Genomic DNA, 24,300 nt, shown 5'->3' with positions numbered 1-24,300 from the left:
ATTAATGATTCCAAATGGCGCATTATGCTAAAAGGCAGCAAGACTGCAGTACTCTGCGTACTGTACTTGGGCTAATCTGAAGGTCACATGAAGTTTGTAGCTCTGTAGCAATTGACTGTGCAGAAAGTCGGCGATCTCTTTGCACTATGCGCTTCAGCATCCGCTGACCCCTCTCCGTCACTTTACGTGGCCTACCACTTCGTGGCTGAGTTGCTGTTGTTCCCAAATGCTTCCATTTTGTTATAATAGAGCTGACAGTTGACTGTGGAATATTTAGGAGCGAGGAAATTTCACGACTGGATTTGTTGCACAGGTGGCATCCTATGACAGTTCCACGCTGGAATTCACTGAGCTCCTGAGAGCGGCCCATTCTTTCACAAATGTCTTGTTTCACAGTCTGCATGCCTGAGTGCTTGATTTTATACACCTGTGGCCAGGCCAAGTGATTAGGACACCTGATTCTGATCATTTGAATGGGTGAGCAAATACTTTTGGTAATATAGTGTATGTCTCTTGTTCTTCTGTTTTTGATCTCATTTCATTTTATCCATTTATTTTTTGCCAATGTTTTGTCTCAAATCAATTTTCATCTCACTATATTTGACCTATTTATTTCTGTGGGTGTTTTCTTTAAAGCCCTTCTGCTTTTCAAATACTATATTATATTTATGTCTTGCTCTCATCCAGCCCAGAGGAAGCCAATTTGCAGTGTTTGTATGTGTGTGTGTGTGTATACCCAGTAGCTGGTATAACGAGTTCAGGATGGAACTCCAGGCATCTCCAGCCTCCCTTCCTGCTGCTTCAGCGAAATGTGCTGCACTGCTGTAAACATGAAGCCGATCAATACACTCCAGTACGAGACTGATCATCCCCTAGAGGGAGAGGGAGAAAAGGGGGGGGGGGGGGGGGGGGGGGTTGATCTTAAGTTGCAGGCTCTTTGTTTGTTTTGTTTGATTTTATTTGCTCTAACTGCAATTTGCTCTAACTGCAATATGACAGGTTGTTACTGTATTGTGTACTATAGCACAAATGTACAGAGGCATATTGCATTCACTTGTTTAAAAAAAGACATTCAGTGCTGTTTTACTGAATGAACAAAAAAAAATCTCAATTCTGAGAAACATTTTATTTGAAAAAAGATCTGCCCGGTTTTTCTGAATTAACAAGATAATTATCTCATTTTATGATCTCTTGTGTGTCATAATTCTGTGAAAAAACAGAGCAGATTTTTTTTCCATGAAAACATTTCTCAGAATTCTGAGATAATTACCTCGATAAGTCAGAAAAAAACATGGCAGATTTTTTTTCTTTAGTGAATGCATTAAGCTTCTGTGCAAATGCTTCAGATAGTCACTGCAAGTCCTGGATAGGACAATGACAAAAATCCAACCTCATTCAGGTAAACAAGACACACAAATATACACATATACACATTTCCTACCTCCTCCTGGAAGAGGTTCTGTCTGCTCTTCAGAGCTCTAAGTCGGTTCTGTTTGTCCTCATGTTCCAGATGATCGTCAGGTGGTTGGAAGTAGCCAATTAGATCCTGCAGATTTTGGCTGACTGATTCAATTGGTAGATCTAGAGTAGAGCTCTTTCCCTTTTTGCTGAGCATGTCCAGACCCCTTAAAGATATATAGGATAGAGATATTAGATCCTGACAGATATAGGTTAGAGCAGTGCATGTCAGCTGGCAGCCAGTGGGCTATATGTGGCCCGCAAAAGCTTCTGATCTGGCCCACAGAATATTAATGAATTCAGAAAATGTGAGGAGGACACCTTGACTCCTGCCTTGGGTTGGCTCACAAAGGTATCCTATGCTTTGTGAGCCTTGTACAGATGAAGGTGAACCGATTCCTGTCTCATGACTGCAATGTGGCTTTTGCCTTATCTTCATGCAAGCATGGGGACAATGTTTTGCACAATCCACAATTCAAGAATCAAAGTTTTACAATCCCTGGAAGATAGGAAGTGTTAAAAGAATGAAAGATGAAGGATGGATGGTGTTTGCTGTGTAATTGTGTTGGATCCTGACAGATGGTGGAGGATAGAAAATGTTAGCTCCTGAAAACTGCAAAGTAGAGCATGATAACTCATGACAGAATGACAGCGCGAAAATTGTGGTGTGTTGTGAATATTGACAGAATTAAAGGATAGAGTATGCTTGCTCCTGACTGCTGACAGACAAGATATGATTTGGATGATTAATTTGGAACGAAGAGGTACGGTGATGACGTTGCTTGGCCTTGACAACAGTCAGTTATTCTGAAATAACAGACAGAATAAAGAATGCTTTAATCGACCAATCAGAAGTAGTATTCAATATATCCATGTAATAAAGAATTGTAGCCCCTTCCTATTTGAACTATGGAATAATGTATCTTGTAGTGATGGAGCAAAGAGCTGATTCAAAGCAACAGTGCTTAAAAGTGAGGGAAGTTGGAAGCCAAGTTTTTTTTCTGATCTAAGCTTCAATATTGTTGAAAACGAGCATGGTTCACAGGACTCCACCTCCATTGTTACCCAAGGGTATTGAGGAATCAGGATTCAAGTGGAAGGTACGGTGGCCATGAAGTGCAAATCACAGCAACACATAGGAAAACACAACAACAAATAAATAAACACGGCAAATAACAAAGCACAACAAATTTCAAATCAAATTAAAGAGAGAAAACGCAATGACAAATCAGATAGCACCACAATAAATCAAAAATCAGCAAAACAGAAACCATGACCGCAAATCAGGAAAATACATTAATATTAACAGCATTAAATCAAACCGGAAAAGGTAGGCACCAATCAAAAATGATTGTCGCTGATTGGATGCACTGTGATCAACAGGGGTTGACGCTGATCGGACAGACTGCACTGTCCGTCTTTTTGCCTGAAGTGTCAGAGCTAACTTAAATAATTTTAGATCAGGCACCAATTACCTACGTCTGCTGCCAAATTGTTCTTGCACTCAACGATCTTCTCATATCTATCTTACTGCTGTACTAGTTGGTCCCAGGCAGGTGTGACTGAAACCACTGTACACCCTCTATAAACAGGCTATGAAAGTGCTTAATTAAAAGCCAAGAAATTACCATCACTGTACAATCATAAAAAAACATAACTTGTTTACTTTTGAGAGTTTTCTCTGCTATGCTGACATGTGCTTAATGTATAAGTTGATACATAACCTTGCACCACTATCGCTCAAGCAATGCATGTCATTCTGCAGGGACAATGCAAGGGCCTCAAGGGCCTCAGTGAGAGGTGACTGTCACACACAATATAGAAGGACTGCTTTTGGACAATCAGCATTTTCATTTAAAGCAGTACAAAAATGGAACTCAATAACACTTCACATCAGAGACTGTAAATCTCAACAGTTTTAAATTATCTCTAAAGGCCTGGTTGAAGGAGAATCAGTCATGTGATCACTGATCTTGTTTTGACTGAACTTAACAAGGACTATGCTCAATGTGATTAATATGGTGTTGTCATTGTTGAATGTATTACTGATGTTTCCCTACTGGAAGTGAAGTGTTTGTAATGTCTATTTGTTGTTGTGTAATGTTTTTATGTAAATAATTTTAGCACCCTGCCCAGGGACCACAGATGAAAATTAGCAATATAGCTAACACTGGTACATGATCTGTTCTGTACATGGCCCCTGTCAAATAAGCCAATTCAATGAAATGGTGGGGCAGGTCGCGAACAGCATGTAACGCTTTACAGTTTACTTTACTTTGCTACTTTACTTTACTATGCCATCACATCACCAGCATCAACTGTGTCCAGCTAGCTCGCTAGTTGTGGGGGCTGGCAAGAGGCATGCATTTGCAGGCATTTAAGATCTGACATTATTGGAACCAAAATGTCAGATCTTAAAATACTTTGGGAGGAGGGTGTCCTTTTTAAAGCCAAGAACATCCTGAAATACAATCATGAATGAATTTGCACTCATGCCATCAGGTCATTGATATTCGCTGCCTCCCAGGAAGACGAACCGTTATGCCAAGTCTTTTATTCCTTTGGCTGTAACACAACTGAGCGCAGAATTGGTCTAAAAATAACTGGCTGACTGGCAGTTTGTGAAATTCATATGGAAGTATTTATTTACTTATTTATTTATTTATTTATTTATTTATCATCTTTGCATTTCTTAATAAGGTTTTTACTACCGTTTATTCTGGGCAGTTTTAATCTTTTTTTTTTTTTTTACATTGCTTTTATACTACTTTCTGCCTCATATTTATTTGCACTGATTGGCGTTTTCCACACCACAGCATGATGTCCTGTCGCTTTTTGCCTTTTTTATGTCTCTATCATGTTGTGTGAATGGTTGGTATGCATCCAGGGATTGTACAAACTGAATTGCCCTTCAGGGATCAATGAAGTCTTCTGTATCTGTATCTGTAAGATGGCGGATTGAGCAGGCAGGACTAATTCCCATCCAGAGAAATGCTTGGCTACAATTCAAAATGCCAAACAAAGAAAAAGAAAAAGAACCCAGGAGAGACTCCATGAAAAAACATCAGAATATGATGACAAAAACAACAACACAAAGCTAACATGAGCATCAACAAGAGGGTTGACGTACCCGATGCTCTTGATAGTCATGACTGCACGATCGAGGCAACTGATGGAGAAAAGAAACTTCGACGACAGGCTGGGAATTATACCACGGCCACGACGGCCATGGCCATCATTGCCCCTCGCTCTGGCCATAGTGCCCTGAAAATAATTGTACCCGTCACGGTCAATTTGGCCGGTGTGCCCCAAGCAGTCAATCTCTCAAGATTATCATGAATGCAAGAAAATCCTGAGGGGGAAAAAAGCGAATCTCAACCCAAAATGAATTGAATTTCTGCTCATGTTGGTGGCTTTGAAGCAAAGCAATATTTTGCATGCACACACAACCATTACACAACACATAGATTTGACCGAGCAATCTGATTGGTCAATCAGATGTTTAGAATGTGCTCAAATGAGCATGACAGCACGGCTAGCCATGCTCAAATGAAAAATTGATAGTAGCCTGAAAAGGTGATTATATAACTCTGTTCAGCCTTAATGTTAGTGCTTACTTTTATTACTTTTGCTGCTTAGCCACATTAATTGGAGCTGACATTAAACTGGAGTGACACAACCCCAGCTGAAATAAAAGATCTGCTGGTGAGTTTATGAAAAGATAGATCTTTGTTCTGGCGCTGACACTGGAAAGCAGTAGCCTGTATTTAAATATAACTGTTAATATAAGCTGGTTGTAGATAAAGATCAGCTGTGCTGCTGAGTCGCTGTCACAGCACCTGTTAGATTAAAAATGACTGAGAAGTCGGCAGGAGTATAACTATGTCCATGAAACAATTATTTTTTTCCAGCAGATATTCTAGTTACAACATGATTGAACTAGCAAAGCAGTTTTGTGTTGCTATGTGTGGTATTTATTAGGGCTGGGCAATATGGCCTCAAATCAATATCACGATATATTGAGCACCTCACCTCGATAATGATAAGTATATTCTTACATAGTGAAGATGGCGGCGCATGCACACGCAGCAGCCCCGCCCTGTCCCGACACCATGGTGATTTCTTGTCTTTCTTCTCGTTTGAGTGAGTTTGTCTAGTTTGTCTAGTTTTTCTACATTCCGACAAAAATACAAGTACAGCAGCCAATTTCTGTTGCACATCAACAAGACCGCACAGTATCTGGACTCCATGCAGAGACAACAGAGACACTCCGGGTGACTGGTCTACTTTGCCGGTCCACTACAACAGCGGACCCAACAGCTGCTCCCCCTGCCAAGAGGAGACGCCGCAAGCGGTGTGAGAGGAGGCGGAAGAGAGGCAAGCGAGCGGGGATCTGGGCTAGGCTGGCAGCTAACCCGTATCGACCAATGATCCCCACTATTCTCCCGGCAAACGTACGATCACTGGACAATAAACTGGACAACATACACCTAAGGATGTCTGCCCAACATGACGTGAGTGACTGCTGTGTTTTTGTTTTCACTGAAACATGGTTCAACAACAACACCCCGGACAGCGCCATTCAACTCGAGCAGCTAATGTGTTACCGCGTGGACAGAACCCCACCTCACCAGAAGTCCCCCACCCCACCCCACGACCAGCCCCTGCGCTTGTCTGCAGCCAGTATGAAAAGAACACTCTCCACAATCAACAGCTGCAAGGCTACTGGCCCAGACAATATCCCTGGTCGTGTGCTGAAGGAATGTGCAGACAAGCTCAAGGATGTCTTCACAGACATCTTTAATACGTCTCAGGCTGTTGTTCCTTCCTGCTTCAAATCCACCACCATCATCCCCGTGCCAAAGAAGCCTTCTCCGTCCTGCTTCAATGAGCAATCGCCCTGTTGCACTGACTCATTCATCCAGGTCATCGTTCTGTTTGGGCAAGGTTGTTGTGTAACACACACACACACACACACACACACACCATCACCCCCCCTTTGGTGCCCTGGCATGTGGCCTTCATACCCTAAAAAAAGTTGCAACACCAAAGGCCAAATGGCCTTGCCCCTAAAATTGTGTAATTCCCACCCTGTTCGAAGAGCTTGAAGATTCCCCTCTAAACTCACCCCCCCGCCCCCGGATTCAAAAATGGGTTAGACCAAATGAAGAATCCTTTACAGAGTCCATACTGTCTGCAATAAACTATATATATATAAACTTATATATATAGACTTGACAAACAAGAAAAAAAGCTGGGAGACATCTACAACCAAATCAGGGAAAACTGTACAATGATCGGCAGTCTGACAACAGCACTAGAATTCAATGCTGTGGACCTCAAAGAGTGCAAACATAAAGTGGCTGCTGTGGAAGAGAAAATCATTGTCCTGGAAAAAGAAAATGCCAACCTCAAAGAAAGATCCAGGGGAACATGAGAGATACACCAGGAGGTGGAATCTGAGGAAAATAGTTATGAAAGAAACTGTAAATGAGAACACACAAGAGTATGTGATTAATCTTCTCAAGAAAATCACACTGCATTGGGCCCAGAGGATGGATGACATTGTTGACATAGTTCACTGGGTGGGAAGAAAGGAGGAGAAGAGAACGCGCCAGATCATTGTCCAGTTTGTCAAGTGTCAACAAAGAGATGGATTCTGGAGAATGATGAAGGAGTCTGAGATGTGCAAACAAGCTGGGGTCCATTTCTCCAAAGATCTAACTACAGCAGATAAACAGGCCAGAGAAGCTTTATGGCTGAAAATTCAAGAAGCAAGAAAGGCCGGGGACAAAGCTTATTTTCACGGTCCCTTTGGATTCATCAATAGTAAATGGATCTAGTTTTTATTTTATGTTATGTTTTTTCTGAAGCCAGCGTTCTCTTTTCTATCTTTAAATACAAGAGGTCTTAGGGACAATGTAAAACGCAAAGCCATTTTTTTGTTCTGCAAAGGTCTTAAAGCACACTGTGTATGTCTGTAAGACTAATTTTTTGCCCCTTTTCCACCAAAAATAACCTGGTGCTAGTTCGGTGCTGGTGCTAGAGCCAGTGTTTAACTGGTTCCATCAAAGAACTGGTTTGCTTTTCCATCAGCCAAGAGCCAAGCTGAGCCAAGTCAGACGCACATCATGACGTCAGCGTAAAACGTGATCATGTGGGTGTGGGTGTGCGAGATGTTTGCTTGGAATCACAATAACCAGCAAGGATGACAAATGGATGACCCATCGTAGCGATGCAAATACTGCTCGTCTTTACAAGCCTACATTGCGATCCAGAGGGGAAAACGCAATTATTTCTGGCTACCCGTCGTATTCATGGTCGGAACGAACGACGACTACGTTTAGCTATACGTTTATAGCATTCGCTGTTCCCGTTTGGGTCTGTAACCCCGCCCACCAATGACGTGGTGGGTCGCATCATCAGTTCTTTCTCTGGCCCTTGTTTAGCCCCTGCTCGAAGTTGGTGCTTGCCTGGAACCAATTTGGAACCAGTTTGGCCGGTGCTTGGGCAGTGGAAAAACAAAGAACCGGTGCTAAGTCAGGCACTGGCTCCAAACCAGCCCTGGAACCTCTTTGGTGGAAAAGGGGTATCTGTGATGAGGACACTACATTTTGGAAAACCAAATGGGGAGATGAGATTCTCTTTTGTCATGGCAGCAATCATTCCAGATGTGTGGTCATATGTATTTATAAATTCCCAGGGGAGATAGTGACATTCAAGCATGATAAAGATGGACACTGGATTGCTGTGGTCATAAATATATATGGGATGTTTGCAATTTTGGTTAACTTGTATGGTTTTAACAATACTGGGATGAATAGGCTACTACTGGGAAAGCTTACAGAAATTAGCACAGAATTTGAACAAATGTATGGTATGAGATTTACTTTAATAGGGGGAGAATTTAGCCCTGGACGAATGGTTAGACAGATGCCCATCTATTTATAATGATTTTCACTACAATACTGTGCTGAAAGAATTTATGGATGCTAATTCTTTCATTGATATCTGGAGGGGAAAAAAACCCACATATAAGACAGTTCTCTTGGTTAAAACTCAATGGTAGTTCAAGATCCAGAATAGATCTATGGTTGGTGACTCCAGAAATCACAAAGTGTTTGGGTGCCAATATCTGCTGCTCCCTTGACAGACTTGACAGATTGTATAATTGAAATTACACTGAAACCTGAATGTTACTCAAAATGCAGAAAGGGGTATTGGAAATGTATTGCTTAACTGTTAAAGATGTGAAGAAGTGAAGGCTTTATTGGAGGAAATCAAAAATTATACTTAATTAAATATTTACTGTAGAAAATAGGAATATTTCAAACATAAGGCCAGAAATTTATCCATAGAAATTTGGTAAAATTAAAGGTAAATAGCAGGGAAAATGAATATAAATTGGTTCAAGAAATTAATTAGTGCTGCAAATTATCAGATGAAATCAAATTATTGAATTTACAAACCAAATTAGATGACCTGTTTATCCAAAGAGCACAAGCTGCCTATGTTAGATCCAGAGCTAAATAGATCGAACAAGGAGAAAAGAATACATCCTATTTTTTTTTTGGTCTTGAAAGAAGGAGACAAGAAAGAAATAAAATAAGTGTCTTGATGATTAATAATAGAGAATGCTCTGATACAAAGGAAATTTCTGAAGAAATCCATAGATTCTCCTCCAAATTATACTCCTCTTCTTATTCAGCTGAGTTCTCATTTTCATTCCTTAAAAATATTAGACACTATGTTCCTCAAATTGATGGGATATTTAAGAAAGATGCGACTCTGAGATAAAGTATGAAAGAATTAGATATAGCTGTAAAACAAATATCAGTTGGTAAAATTCTTCTGGGAGGATACAAAAGAATTGTTGGTTAATGCACTGAAGGAATATATTATAAATAATAATTTAATGATAGCCATGAAACAAGGTATTATTACCTGGTAAGGATAAAAGAGTTATTGACAATTTAAGACCAATAACTCTATTGAATGTTGATTATAAGTTACTTACACTTATTTTTCCCAACCGATGAAAAGAGGGTATAGGACAAATTATCGATGAAAATCAATCAGGATTTATTAAAGAAAGGTCTATACATAATAATATTAGGCTGGTCCTTGATTTATTAGATTATAATTACTTAATCGAAGACAATGGTTTTATTTTGTTTTTAGATTTCTTTAAAGCTTTTGACTCAGTGGAACACCTGTTTATAATGAAATCCCTTGAATATTTTATTTTTGGTTCAGAATTTATAAAGTTAATTGGTATGTTGTACATCAATATTAATAGTTCAGTTTCTTTTCCTCAAGGTATTCTGATTACTAAAACTGAAACATTGTTTAGAATTATTTACCCAGCCTTTTCACTTGTCATTCCTGAACATTTAATCAAGGCAATCAATCAAACAAACTTCAACTATAGTTGGAAAAGCAAACATTATATTAGAATAGAAGATATGTAAAAATCAGTAAGAGAAGTAATTAATTATGAAGCTATCAATGGAATGATAAAACTTAAATGGCTACAACAATTTTTAAATAACCTGGGTTTTGGTTTAATATCCCTTCAAAGATATTTAAGAAATCTGGTGGGACTGATTTCTTGTTATGGTATTATTTCTCTATTAATAAATTACCCAATAAGCTGTCTAAATTTCATCAGCAGGTCCTTTACTGGAAAATGGTTTACAAACACAATTTTACTCTACACAGACACAGGTGTCTGGTCTATTTTACATTTAATGGATTCAAAAGGGATTTTTTTAAACTACAATGAATTCATTTAATTTGAAATCTACTAAAAACAACATTCTGTGGTTATCAAAGCAATTCAACAAACCATGGTGCATATGGTAAAAAGGTATGCTTTTTTATAATGTAATGATACCACAGTTACCTTCACTTTATATAGATGATTACAAATTTAAGGACAAAAGATGTACAAATAAAATTCTAAGAGGTGTTATTATCTCAGAACTCTTTCCAGTACCATTAAAGGAAAAATATGCTAAACGATTATGCTAGGGAATTTTAAGTAAAATTAGAACCAAATACCTCACTCTCCCAATTGCACCACAAGCTAAAGAAATTCATTTCAAAATAATGAATGATATACAGTGCATTCTGAAAGTATTCAGACCCCCTTCACTTTTTTCAGTTCTGTTGCAGCCTGACGCTACAATTGTTGAAATTCATTTTTTCTCTCATTAATCTGCACTCAGTGCCCTGTAATGATTAAGTTAAAACAGAATTTAAGAAAAATTTAAAAAGGAAAACTGAAATATCACACTGACGTAAGTATTCAGACCCTTTGCAACAACAGTTGAAATTTAGCTCAGGTGCCTCTCATTTTTCTTGATCATGGCTGAGATGTTTCTGCACCTTGATTAGAGTCCACCTGTGGTAAATAAATTGATTGGACATGATTTTAAAAAGCACACACCTCTCTATAGAAGGCCTCAAAGCTGACAATGCATATCAGAGCAAAAACCAAGCCATGAGGTCAAAGGAACTGCCTGCAGAGCTCAGAGACAGGATTGTTGCAAGGCACAGATTTGGGAAAGGCTACAAATAAAAATCCTGCTGCACTGAAGGTTCCCAGGAGCACAGTGGCCTCCATAATTCTCAAATGGAAGAAGTTTGGCACAAACAGGACTCTTCCAAGTAATGGTCACCTGGCCAAATTGAGCAACCGTGGGAGAAGGGCCTTGGTAAGAAAGGTTACTGAGAACCCGGTCGTCACTCTGACTGAGCTCCAGAGATCCTGTGTGGGGATAGGACAAAGCTCCAGAAGGACACCAATCTGGGCTTTATGGCAGAGCGGCTAGACAGAAGCATCTCCTCAGAGAAAAACAAATTAAAGCCCTCTTGGAGTTTGCAAAAAAGCACCTGAAAGACTCTCAGACTGTGAGAAACACGATACTCTGGTCTGATGAAACCAAGATTGCACTGTTTGGCCTCAATGCCAAACGTTATGTCTGGAGGAAACCAGGCATCGCTCATCACCTGCCCAATACCATCCCAACAGTTAAGCATGGTGGTGGCAGCATCATGCTGTGGGGCTGTTTTTCAGCAGCAGGGACTGGGAGACTGGTCAGGGTTGAGGGAAAGCTGAATGCAGCAAAGTGCAGAGATATCCTCAATGAAAACCTGTTCCACAGCGCTCAGGACCTCAGACTGGGCCGAGGGTTCACCTTACAACATGGAGTGGCTTAGGGACAACTCTGTGAATGTCCTAGAGTGGTCCAGCCAGAGCCCTGACTGGAACCCTATCCAACATCTCTGGAGAGACCTGAAAATGCCTGTCCACCGACAGTCCCCATCCAATCTGACCGAGCTTAAGAGGATTTGCAAAGAAGAATAGCAGAAAATCCACCAATCCAGGTGTGCAAAGCTTGTTGCGTCATACCCCAAAAGACTTGAGGTTGTAATTGCTGCCAAAGGTGCTTCAACTAAGTACTAAGTAAAGGGTCTGAATACTTGTGTCAGTGTAATATTTCAGTTTTTTCTTTTTAATAAACTTACAAAAATTTCTAAAATTCTCTTTTCACTTTGTCATTATGGGGTACTGAGTGTAAATTAATGAGAGAAAACAATTAATTTAAACCATTGTAGCATCAGGCTGTAACATAACAAAAGTGAAGTATTTTGGGCTAGTAGTTTATAATAAATGCCTGAAGAGTTGAACTGCATTAATCTGTGCCAGTGTGTGTGTTTGTGTGCGTGTGTATCCACCTGATGAAACGGTTGAACAGGAAGACAGTACTACGGATAACTCTGGCAGTGCGACTCTCCTCATGTTGAGACCGAGAGAGTGTCAGCCCATCGTCCATGTGACCCTCATGGTGCATGATAGCCTGAAATAAAAGAGGTTGCTGAAAACACATATCTGTTCTCACAAGATGAAACTAAATCACTTCTAAGTACTTGTAATAGATAGTAGGATAAAACTGCTATATGAATTTTTATTTGCGTATCATGTGCCTAACTCACACATCTGTCTCACACATGCTCCACCCTCTGCTGGACTCTTTGTAATAGCTCTCTTCAATCACGTCTGCAGAGTCACTCACTGACTGGCTCATTCACTTCATGCCTTTCTCTTCAGAAAAGCATGAAGAGAAAGAAATATATATACAGTACAGGCCAAAAGTTTGGACACACCTTCTCATTCAATGCGTTTTCTTTATTTTCATGACTATTTACATTGTAGATTCTCACTGAAGGAATCAAAACTATGAATGAACACGTGGAGTTATGTACTTAACAAAAAAAGGTGAAAAACTGAAAACATGTTTTATATTCTAGTTTCTTCAAAATAGCCACCCTTTGCTCTGATTACTGCTTTGCACACTCTTGGCATTCTCTCGATGAGCTTCAAGAGGTAGTCACCTGAAATGGTTTTCACTTCACAGGTGTGCCTTATCAGGGTTAATTAGTGGAATTTCTTGGTTGGGACCATCAGTTGTGTTGTGCAGAAGTCAGATTACTACACAGCCCGACAGCCCTATTGGACAACTGTTAAAATTCATATTAGAACCAATCAGCTAACTAAAGAAAAACGAGTGGCCATCATTACTTTAAGAAATGAAGGTCAGTAAGTCCGGAAAATTGCAAAAACTTTAAATGTGTCCCCAAGTGGAGTCGCAAAAACCATCAAGTGCTACAACGAAACTGGCACACATGAGGACCGACCCAGGAAAGGAAGACCAAGAGTCACCTCTGCTTCTGAGGACAAGTTCATCCGAGTCACCAGCCTCAGAAATTGCAAGTTAACAGCAGCTCAGATCAGAGAGCAGATAAATGCCACACAGAGTTCTAGCAGCAGACCCATCTCTAGAACAACTGTTAAGAGGAGACTGCGCCAATCAGGCCTTCATGGTCAAATAGCTGCTAGGAAGCCACTGCTAAGGAGAGGCAACAAGCAGAAGAGATTTGTTTGGGTCAAGAAACACAAGGAATGGACATTAGACCAATGGAAATCTGTGCTTTGGTCTGATGAGTCCAAATTTGAGATCTTTGGTTCCAACCGCCGTGTCTTTGTGAGATGCAGAAAAGGTGAACGGATGGATTCCACATGCCTGGTTCCCATTGTGAAGCATGGAGGAGGAGGTGTGATGGTGTGGGGGTGTTTTGCTGGTGACACTGTTGGGGATTTATTCAAAATTGAAGGCACACTGAACCAGCATGGCTACCACAGCATCCTGCAGCGACATGCCATCCCATCCGGTTTGCGTTTAGTTGGACCATCATTTATTTTTCAACAGGACAATGAGCCCAAACACACCTCCAGGCTGTGTAAGGGCTATTTGACCAAGAGCAAGGAGAGTGATGGAGTGCTGCGGCAGATGACCTGGCCTCCACAGTCACCGGACCTGAACCCAATCCAGATGGTTTGGGGTGAGCTGGACCGCAGAGTGAAGGCAAAGGGGCCAACAAGTGCTAAACACCTCTGGGAACTCCTTCAAGACTGTTGGAAAACCATTTCAGGTGACTACCTCTTGAAGCTCATCAAGAGAATGCCAAGAGTGTGCAAAGCAGTAATCAGAGCAAAGGGTGGCTATTTTGAAGAAACTAGAATATAAAACATGTTTTCAGTTATTTCATCTTTTTTGTTAAGTACATAACTCCACATGTGTTCATTCATAGTTTTGATTCCTTCAGTTAGAATCTACAATGTAAATAGTCATGAAAATAAAGAAAACGCATTGAATGAGAAGGTGTGTCCAAACTTTTGGCCTGTACTGTACATAGATAGATAGATAGATAGATAGAAAGATATAGCTTCCTTGTCTCCATATCTCTCCTCCTTTGGCCAGGATATTATACCAGCAGGGTGTTGATGGCTCAGATCTTGTTCTGTCCATTCAGCCTCTTCAGGACCTGCCTTATTCTTTGGAGTTATTTGGTTGTGGCTGACCTCCTTGCAGCCTCCTCATGATTTCCATTTGCCTGCCGGGTTCCAAGGTATTCCAAGGTATTTGTAGCTGTCCTGCGCATCTGCTGTGTTGCCATCTGGTAGTTCAACCCCTTCAGTTGTGACCATCTTGCCCCTCTTCGATACCATACTACAACACTTCCTCAGTCCAAATGACATTCCGATGTTGTTGCTGTAGAACCTAGTAATGTGGATCAGGGAGTCAATATCTCGCACATTCCTGGCATACAAGCTTGATGTCATCCATGTAGAGGAGGTGGCTGATGGTTGCTCCACTTAAGAACCAGTATCCCAAGTCACTCTTTATGATAATCTGGCTGAGGAGGTTTAGGCCCATACAGTACAACATGTTGAGCTTCAAGCACTCCAGTGTCCATGTATGTGGCATTGAGTCATATGTTTTCTTGTAGTCAGTCCAGGCAGTGCACAGGTCTTCTACTTCTGAGTGACTGCTCTGTTGACCAGTAGCTGGTGTTTGGCCCCTCTGGTGTTAGCTCAATACATGAGCAGAGTCCAGAAGGGAACTGGCACTATGTGCCTAATCAGCCACTATGATGCCTGATAGGAACTTCCATGTTGTGGAGAGGCAGGTTATAGGCTAGTAGTTGGATGGGAATGTTCCCTCCTGGGGGTCCTTCATGATCAGAACCGTCTGACCTTTGCTCAGCCATTCTGGATGGTTCCCAGACATTAGCAGCTGGTTCATTTGTGCTGCTAGGTGTCCATGGAGTGCAGATAGCTCCTTTAGCCAGTAGTTGTGGATCATGTTACGGTCTGGTGCTCACCAGTTCTTCATTCTTGACACTCTTTCTTGGATGTCTACTATCATGTTGGTTACTGGTTCTTGTTCCGGGAGACTGCTGTGGTCTGCTTTCAGATCCACTAGCCACTGGGCATTGGTGTTATGAGATGCCTCCTCCCATATGCTTTTCTAGTACTGCTCAGTGTTAGCCCTGGGTGGGTCTGTTCTCATCTTACTATCCTGCCACTAAGAGTAGACTTTGGATCGTTCGGTGGAGAACATCCTGTTTATTCTCCGGATTTCTGCATTTCTAGTCTACCTTTTCAGGTGGGTACCCAGGACTATGAGACTTTGTTTGGCAGTCTCCAGTACCTCAGGTTGTTGTATTTCTTATGCAGTCCTTTATTCACCACCACCCCTTTCCTTAGCTCAGATAGCTGGCTAACCCCTCTCCGTGTTGCCTTGATCTTGGCCTCCCACCTTTTCTTCCATGGTTGGTACTGCTCCTTATGGTAGTTCATCTTGTAGCCAAGCATCTCTAGGATTACTGACGCTGTTGCATACATCAACCTATTGGTCTCAGTGATGGTCACAGTAGGGATAGCCAGTAATGCCACATTCATATCCTCTAGTTAGGTGGTGCTTCAGGTGGTACTTTGTCTCTTCGCCATGGCAAGTGGGAGAGTTTCCAGGATTCCTGCTTAGTTGTGATCTCCAATTTCAGGTCAGATGCCCTTGTGTTAAGTTCAGGCTTTGTTGTTATTGGGGCTTGGTACCCAATCTCAGAGTGGGGTGATGATGAAATCACCCCTTTGTCTGTCATCCTTGTTCACCCCTGCTGTAGCATCTTTGTACCTCTGATGAGGTACATCATACATCGGTACACTGTACCTTATAAATTTGGAGTTGTGACAGTAGTTTCCGTTTGTGGACATTGGAACAATGAGCTAGCACTGGTTTCTTTGTTAATCTGGATGTTTTGAAGCATACATTGCTCTCACATCCTCTGCATATATACTGTCTCACTGGGATTGCTGGTATATTGGTATTCCAGCAATTGCATGTTCTCTGCCCTCATCTATGCATGTCTTGTTCCACTAGCCCACTTGTCATCAGGCCGCCCTGGTAACGCAGATCTTGATAACGCGGGCAACATCCAAGCCAGTATGGCTCTCCTGTTAGCACTTGGACTCATATCAGGGTATAGGCTTGTAGCATGAAGGATCTTGCCTAATGGCCCACACTGGATTTTAACCACGCCCTGACCGGGATTCAAACCCCGGTTTTAAACACACACAGATCCCTTGACAACACACATTTATTTGGCCACTGGAAGATGCAGAGAGTAATCATAGTCTTCCACTGTTTGCCACTGAGCAGCTTCACTGGTACCATTTGTCTTGCCCAAGGATATGTAGATGGTAGTTGCTAAAAGAGGGCATAACAGTGACCCATAATAATAAGTGGTCTACCTTCCTCTGTACTCCACCCATGCGGGCACACTTGGCATCAACAGCCTGGTATGTCAGCCACAGACAGGTGTCAACATGTTGGATGTAACACACGGAGTCGCCATATTTAATATCAGGAACACTCATCCCATCCACCTCCTTTTTCATGCCAGAGTCCAACTTTTCCTACAAGAGAGAGGAGAAATGCAAAATACCTTGACTGATTAGTAGCTGTAGTGGTAGTAGTAAAATCAACAATATTAATAACAGTAACAACAACAACAATAACTTTAGTTACAGAGCCCTTTTCTAATTTCTACAAAATGCTTCTACAAAGATAAAAAGACACAAGTGAAATGAATAAAATATAATATATATAATATAATATGGCAACAGCGGCGCATATACATGCAGCAGCTGGTGGCTCCCTCAAGATTAGTATAACAAAACGAAAAAGGAGCGATTCTCTTGTTCTTATTACTGAGAATCGTATTACTTATGACAGTAATACACTCACTAATATCAGAAGTAAGTAAGTAAGTAAGTAAGTACACTTTATTAATCCCACAAGGGGAAATTCCAATTTAAGTTACATCCCGTCCAAGAGACACCAAAAGACATGACAAATACAGGGTTACAGGATCAGGAGAACTTCGGGTCAGCCACCTTGCGTGGCGCCCCTTACATTAGATGAGAAAGGAGGACATTAGGGAAGGAGAGGGGGGGAAAAAAGGTCAAATGTCAAACTGGGCTCCAAGGGGAGCACAACATGGCATTAGCAAAAAAACACGGCGGGCGGCGGCTGTCTGCATAAACATCCAGGAGAAACTGAAGATAGCAGCCTTCCAAGGTCGCTGGGGCGCCGAATTGTGGATAAGGTGAGGAAGTGCAATGATTGGATTAAGTGCAGCAGACCTTGAGACGATCTCTGCTCTCGGCATCTCAAGATTCGACAATCAAAACACTCACCGTATGAGTTCATGTGATTTTTACTGTGAATTCAAGCAGGACCTAAAGCTTGAAAAATATTTATTTATTGAGAATGTGAAGCTCCGGCAAGCTATTTGTAACCTCAGACTCTCAAACAACAGAATACCAAAGGTAATTGGGAGGTATAAAGGTATAGAGAGAAACAGGCGGTTCTGCAATTTGTGTACAGGGGACCTTCTAGGAGATGAATTCCATTTACTTTTTGAATGTAAACATCCAACCATTTCCTCTTGCAGAAAAATATTGCTGCCTAAGTATTATGTTAAATACACTTCTATGGTCAAATGTATAGATCTTTTACAAACAAACAAACAACAACTATTGTATAAACTTGGCTCTTTTCTCTGTAATGTATTTCCATTGTTCATTGTTCTGATGTTTCACCACTGCTGCTCTGGGAGACCTTCAAGGTTTACATTAGGGGACAAATTATGTCATATACCAGTTTTGATAGGAAACAGAGGATGTAGTTTAGTTGAACTAGCGACTCAAATATCTCAGCTCGATAATATATACGCAACTTCACCTTCCCCAATAGTATACAAGGACCGTCTCTCTTTACAAGCGGAGTTTGCTAATTTGTCATCCACTCAAATTGAAGATACACTATTCAAATCGCAATACACACATTATGAATAGGGTGATAAGGCAAGTAAATTGCTCTCCCATCAACTCTGCCAAGCATCCTTATCTCACCAAATTCCTCAAATTCAAACACCCACAGGTGTAACAACAGACCCTCAACTAATTAACAATCAATTAACTCTCTTACTCTCCCTACCATCGACTCGGCTTCCAAGCTAAAATTAGAGGAGCCCATCACAATTGAGGAGATTTCACGAGCAGCAGGTGGTATGCAGTGCTCTAAGTGTCCTGGACCAGATGGGTTCCCTACCAAATTTTACAGGAAGTTTATGAACAAGATAGTCCCTCTCCTAATTAATATGCTTACTTTTTCATTAGATACTGGATCTCTTCCGCAATCCCTGTCTCAAGTCTCCATTTCATTAATACTAAAAAAAAAAATAAAGACCCTCCTCTAGCGGATCCTACCGCCCAATCTCATTACTCAGTGTAGACTACAAAATCCTTGCTAAATTACTGGCCATACGTATGGAATCAGTCTTACCATCTGTTATCAATCCTCATCAGACAGGCTTTATTAAAAATAGATATGTTTTCTCAAATGTCAGACGTTTATTTAATGTTACATATAACCATTCAAATTCAGATCACCCAGAATTTGTCATATCTTTAGACTCTGAGAAGGCATTTGACAGAGTGGAGTGGGCTATTTTTTCCATACCCTGGAAAAATTCGGCTTTGGTGAGAGATTTATTGCCTGGATTAAACTATTGTACACTTCCCCTCTAGCATCAGTCAAAACAAATAACAATCACTCAGACTATTTTTTCCTTTTTAGAGGCACAAGATAAGGGTGTCCAATGTCCCCCATGCTCTTTGCCCTTGCCATTGAACCCCTCACTATTGCACTTCGATCTAATCTCCACATTACTGGTGTGATCAGGGAGGGCAGTGAGCAGAGGGTATCGCTCTACGCGAATGATTTGCTCATTTTCATCTCCAGACCTGAAATATCAATCCCAACTCTCCTTTCTGTTCTTAACTCATTTGGCCTCAGTTCTGGTTACAAGTTGAATTTTAGTAAAAGTGAACTTTTCTCAGTAAACGATGCAGCTCGCAAATTTATATCTCACACTACGCCATTCAAATTAGTTCGGGGTCAGTTTACATACTTAGATATTCGAGTTACTGATAAATTTAAGAATCTTTTTAAGTACAATTTCACTCCACTTCTCACCCAAGTAGAGCAGGACCTTGAGAGATGGTCACTACTCCCCTTATCACTAGCTGGTCGAATTAATTCAGTTAAAATGAATATTTTACCCAAGTTTTCTTTTTTATTTCAGTGTATTCCTATTTTTATCCCTAAATCATTTTTTCAAAAACTTTGATAAACTTATCTCAACTTTCATTTGGAATAAAAAGAACCCAAGAATCAGCAAAACACACTTACAGAGACCAAAGAGGTTAGGGAGTATGGCCCTTCCTAACTTTAATTTTTATTAATGGGCAGCCAATTTCCGAATACTTCAGTACTGGTTGTCTGTTGACAGCTTGCAAAATGTCCCAGCCTGGCTGAGTGTAGAGGCCTCCTCTTGCAGGCCTTCCTCATTAGCTGCCCTGATATATACTCCCACTGCTCCAGCCTGCTCGGAGTACTGCAAAAACATTCTGGTTAAAACAACCCTCAAAATATGGAAACAATTTATTCGTCATTTCAGTTTGCAATCCTTTTCATTACAGCCTCCTACATCTAAAAACCATGCTTTCCACCCCTCTCTAGAAGATGCGGTTTTGGCATACTCTTGGCATAAAGTCATTTAATGATTTGTACAGTACAGTACAGTATTTGCATCCTATGAACAGATCTCAAAACAATTCAACTTTCCAAATAACTACTTATTCAGATACTTTCAGATTCACAGCTTTGTCCAAAATATGACCCCTCAATATCCCCTTCAGCCTATAAGCCCACCCGTAGATGCCTTTTTACTACCACCCCCTACACTAAAGAGTACAATTTTCATCCATATATGAATTTTCTCTCTTCAGAACTCTTCAACTCTTCCTATTAAAACTGCATGGGAGCAGGATTTAGGCGAAGAAATTAACGACTTACAGAAGGATATTCTCATTCGTGTCCATTCCTCATCCATGTGTGCTAAACAGAGTTTAATTCAATGCAAAATTGTGCATCGCACACATTGGACAAAACTTAAACTCTCAAAAATTTATCCTGATATTGATCCCATCTGTGACAGATATAAACAAGCTCCTGCCTCATTGACTCATATGCTGTGGTCCTGCCCATCTCTATGACAATTATTGGTCTAATATTTTTAAAACAATATCAGGAGCACTTCAAGTACCTTTTCATCCACATGCACTAACAGCACTCTTTGGGTTAACACCTTTCACTGAGCCTCTGTCAAAAAATAAAGCTGATCTGAACGACTGATCCTGTTTCATTGGAAGTTGTCCTTTCCTCCATCTCATAAGGCTTGGATCAGAGATGTTCTCCATTTCAGTAAATTAGAAAAGATTAAATATACACTACGTGGCTCCACGGCCAAATTCTCCCAGGTCTGGCAGCCCCTGTGGAGAAATTCTGACTCTGAAAAATATCAACATTGTAGAGTGTAATAAAGATAAGGAACCTCGCAATGAAGAACATAAATCAGCATCAGTCTGAAAACACTAGGGGCTCTAGTTTCCCGGCGCAGCGCAGGGTGGCGCAGTGAGGCGAACCCCGCGCAGAGCTAGTTTCGACCGGCGAAACGGGAGAGGCGGACAGTGTCCAAGTTTCGCAGACGGACTTGCTCCGAGATGGGAGTGGCGTTGCAGCGGGGGGAGGTGTCAACAGATTCAACTTGGCGCAGTGACAGTTTCGTGCCAAAAGGCTTCGCCGAGGTGCGCCAAAAGTTCGCCATCTGAAACCACGTCTACTTTCCGCGCAAGGCGGAGCGGAGCCGGCGCAGTGGAAGTTTGGCTGCCTGGCGCACATCACCAAAACCTCACAATCAGCATAAACGGTGCCAATCTCCTTTGATCTGACATCAGTTGTGACGGGACAGTTGATATGGAGATATATGTATGTGCTGATTGTGATCGCAGCATTGAATAGTGTGTTTTGTCAGTATTTATTGCATCGTTCATGTGCCTGACATTCCGGAAGCCTGCCTGTGAGATTTTGGTGACGTGTGCGCACAAACACTATCAGTAAAACTGTGAAGAAATGGTCTGACCAGTAGAGGGAGCTATTTTGACAATAAGGCTCACTAAGCCTATAGTGGTATTTTGTAGTAAATGCACCCCTTTCGGCCCTGACTGTATGCCAAAAGCCTGACCTAATTTGAACGTGCTGAGTTGCACGTGCCAAAAGCCTGACCTAGTTTGAACGTGCCGAGTCAGCATTTCTCTACAATGGAAAGGCCGCGTGCCAAGGGCTGACGGCCAAGAGCAATGACGTAGGCTACTTCGAAAGTCCCTAGCTCCCCAGCTGGCATGATGTAGGCACCGCTACTCTTGTGATCTTGAAATAGAATCTCTGACATGACAATTTGTGTGATATAAACAGGTGTTTAGACGGTGAATTCCAGTCGTCTTTCTTTGCGAAACGACTCACTGTTTGTTTCATTTAAGATCTCAAATGCAAATAAATTTGCCTGCTCAAGATTCTGCCTGATTCAAGTCTTTATTTTTGAAGACTCCAAGACTCTTTTATTGGTGTTTTTGGTACCAAGTCTAAGAGGATTTTTGCAGCCAATCTGGCCTGATCGGGACAGGAGTTTATCCACATCACCCCTTTTTTGTCTATAGGGATGTTGCAGTTCCAGAGTGTACCCGAGTGAGGCTTGAGGCTGGTGTTTTTTTTTTTTTGTTTTGTTTTGTTTTGTTTTTTGTTTTTTTGTTCTTTTGCTTCGGGGGGTATGTTATGAAAGAAAGAGGGAATTTGTTTGTATTCTTTGGTGCCCTTTGTTTTGCTGTAGCCCTTTGGTGAGCTGAGGCAGAGGATCTTCTTGTCTGTCTTGGGCTGCTCCTCTATGAAATTAATTAGAAGACATAACTTCTGGGTGTGAGCTGTTTGCATCTCTGTGTGGACTGAGCATTCTGGTACCACTGTAATTTTTTCTTTTTCTTCTAGTGGCACTCAACTGTATTACTTGTAGCACAATAACACTTCTGTAGGGAAGACTGTGATGAAGACTGTGTATGCTGCTGAATAATATCTTTTCATTTATCTATTTTTATTATTTTTATTGTTACTATTACTGTTTTTCTTTTATTTTTTTCTTTTCTTTTATTTATTTTATCTTTTTTTTGCATTTTGTTATTAGTATTATCATTTGTTTATTTGTTTTTTCCTTAAGTGTTCTTTTTTGGGGGGGATATACATACTATATATTTTTTATGTGTATACTTTTTTTCTCTGGTATTAGATATTTCTTTCCATATATCGCTAAATAATGAATACATATACCTATATAGTCAAAAAAAATGAATGCACAGAATGGCAGATGTTCAATGATGTTGCTACCCAGGAGAACCATATCGACCTTGAAGAATACACATCATCAGTGACATCATACATCAGCAAATGTGCTGATGATGTGGTAAAAATAAGGTCAGTTAGATCATTCCCTAATGAGAAAGCCTGGATGAATGGAGAGGTGAGAGCTCTATGTAGAGCCAAAAAAGCTGCCTTTAAGTCAGGTGACAAAGAAGCCTACAACACTGCCAGAGCAAAACTGAAAGCTGGCATCAAGGAGGCAAAGTGAAGGCATCAGCAGAGACTGGAGAGAGACCTCAACACCAACAACAGCAAAGACTTGTGGCAGGCGGTCAAAAGTGTTACAGGCTACAAAAGCAGGAGCGCTCCCATCATGTGTGAGGCCACGTTACCAGACGAGCTAAACACATTTTATGTTCGCTTTGACCTCCTCAACTGAGAGTCAGCTGTAAAGTCTACTCCGCCTCCAGAGGACCGGCCACTGTCAGTATCCACAGTGGATGTGAGGAAAGTCCTGCTGAAAGTGAATATGAGTAAAGCTGCTGGGCCTGACAACATCCCTGGCCGTTTACTAAAAACATGTGCCAACCAGCTAGTAGATGTCATTACCGACATTTTTAACATATCACTGTCACAGGAGAGTGTTCCCACCTGCTTCAAGACAGCCACCATTATCCCTGTGCCTAAAAAGTCTGCAGTGTCTAATCTAAATGACTACCGCCCTGTGGCACTCACCCCCATCCTGATGAAGTGCTTTGAGAAACTGGTTCTCCAGCACATAAAGAACAACATCCCTGCCAGTCTGGACCCTCAGCAGTTTGCATTCAGAACCAACAGATCCACAGAGGATGCCATCTCTACTGCTCTCCACTCAGTCTTCACTCACCTTGAGAAAAGCAGCACCTACATCAGAATGCTGTTTGTTGATTTCAGTTCAGCTTTCAACACAATCTCCCCCATGAAGCTGATTGGAAAACTGAACACTCTGGGCATCAGTACCACTCTCTGCAACTGGATACTGGACTTTCTCACAAACAGACCCCAGTCAGTTCGGATTGGCAGTCGGATTGGAGAACTCTATTGTGAAGTTCGCGGATGACACCACCATCATCGGCCGGATTTCCAACAATGATGACTTTTCATATCGGGAGGAAATCAACCATCTTGCAGAATGGTGCACAGAAAACAACTTACTGCTCAACATCAGCAAAACCAAAGAGCTGATAGTTGATTTTCGAAAAAAGGAGGCAAAGACACGCAACCCTGTCTACATCAATGGAGCTGAGGTGGAGCAAGTGAGCAGTTTTAAGTTCCTGGGAATCAACATAACAGAGAACCTGTCATGGACTTCACATATCTCTGCCCTGGTTAAAAAAGCTCAGAAACGGCTGTATTTCTTAAGGAAACTTAAGAAAGCAAATTCTTGTCAGCTTCTACAAAGGAGCGATTGAAAGCATCCTGACTGGAAACATCACAAACTGGCATGGGATGTGCACGGCCCAGGACAGGAAGACTCTGCAATGAGTGATTAAAACTGCCCAAACCATCATTGGTACCCATCTACCAAGCATCAGTGATATTGGGGAGGTGAGGTGCCTGCGCAGAGCCAAAAGGATCC

At 41.3% G+C, this 24,300-nt stretch overlaps 1 protein-coding gene across 1 annotated transcript in view; it reads right to left on the bottom strand.

Moving 5' to 3' along the window:
- ryr2a (ryanodine receptor 2a (cardiac)) overlaps positions 1 to 24,300 on the bottom strand; it is a 666,625-nt gene that overhangs the window by 464,085 nt on the left and 178,240 nt on the right. Inside the window, exons 11-14 of the mRNA XM_030078094.1 lie at positions 16,619 to 16,783; positions 12,202 to 12,323; positions 1,442 to 1,625; positions 737 to 872 (exon numbers count right to left, since the gene is read on the bottom strand). Coding sequence (XP_029933954.1) covers positions 737 to 872; positions 1,442 to 1,625; positions 12,202 to 12,323; positions 16,619 to 16,783 — 607 coding nt within the window. The remainder of the gene's footprint in view (positions 1 to 736; positions 873 to 1,441; positions 1,626 to 12,201; positions 12,324 to 16,618; positions 16,784 to 24,300) is intronic.

This window comes from Myripristis murdjan, chromosome 19, assembly GCF_902150065.1.
Source record: "Myripristis murdjan chromosome 19, fMyrMur1.1, whole genome shotgun sequence".
NCBI lineage: Eukaryota > Metazoa > Chordata > Actinopteri > Holocentriformes > Holocentridae > Myripristis > Myripristis murdjan.
This window is presented reverse-complemented; position numbering and strand designations above follow the sequence as displayed.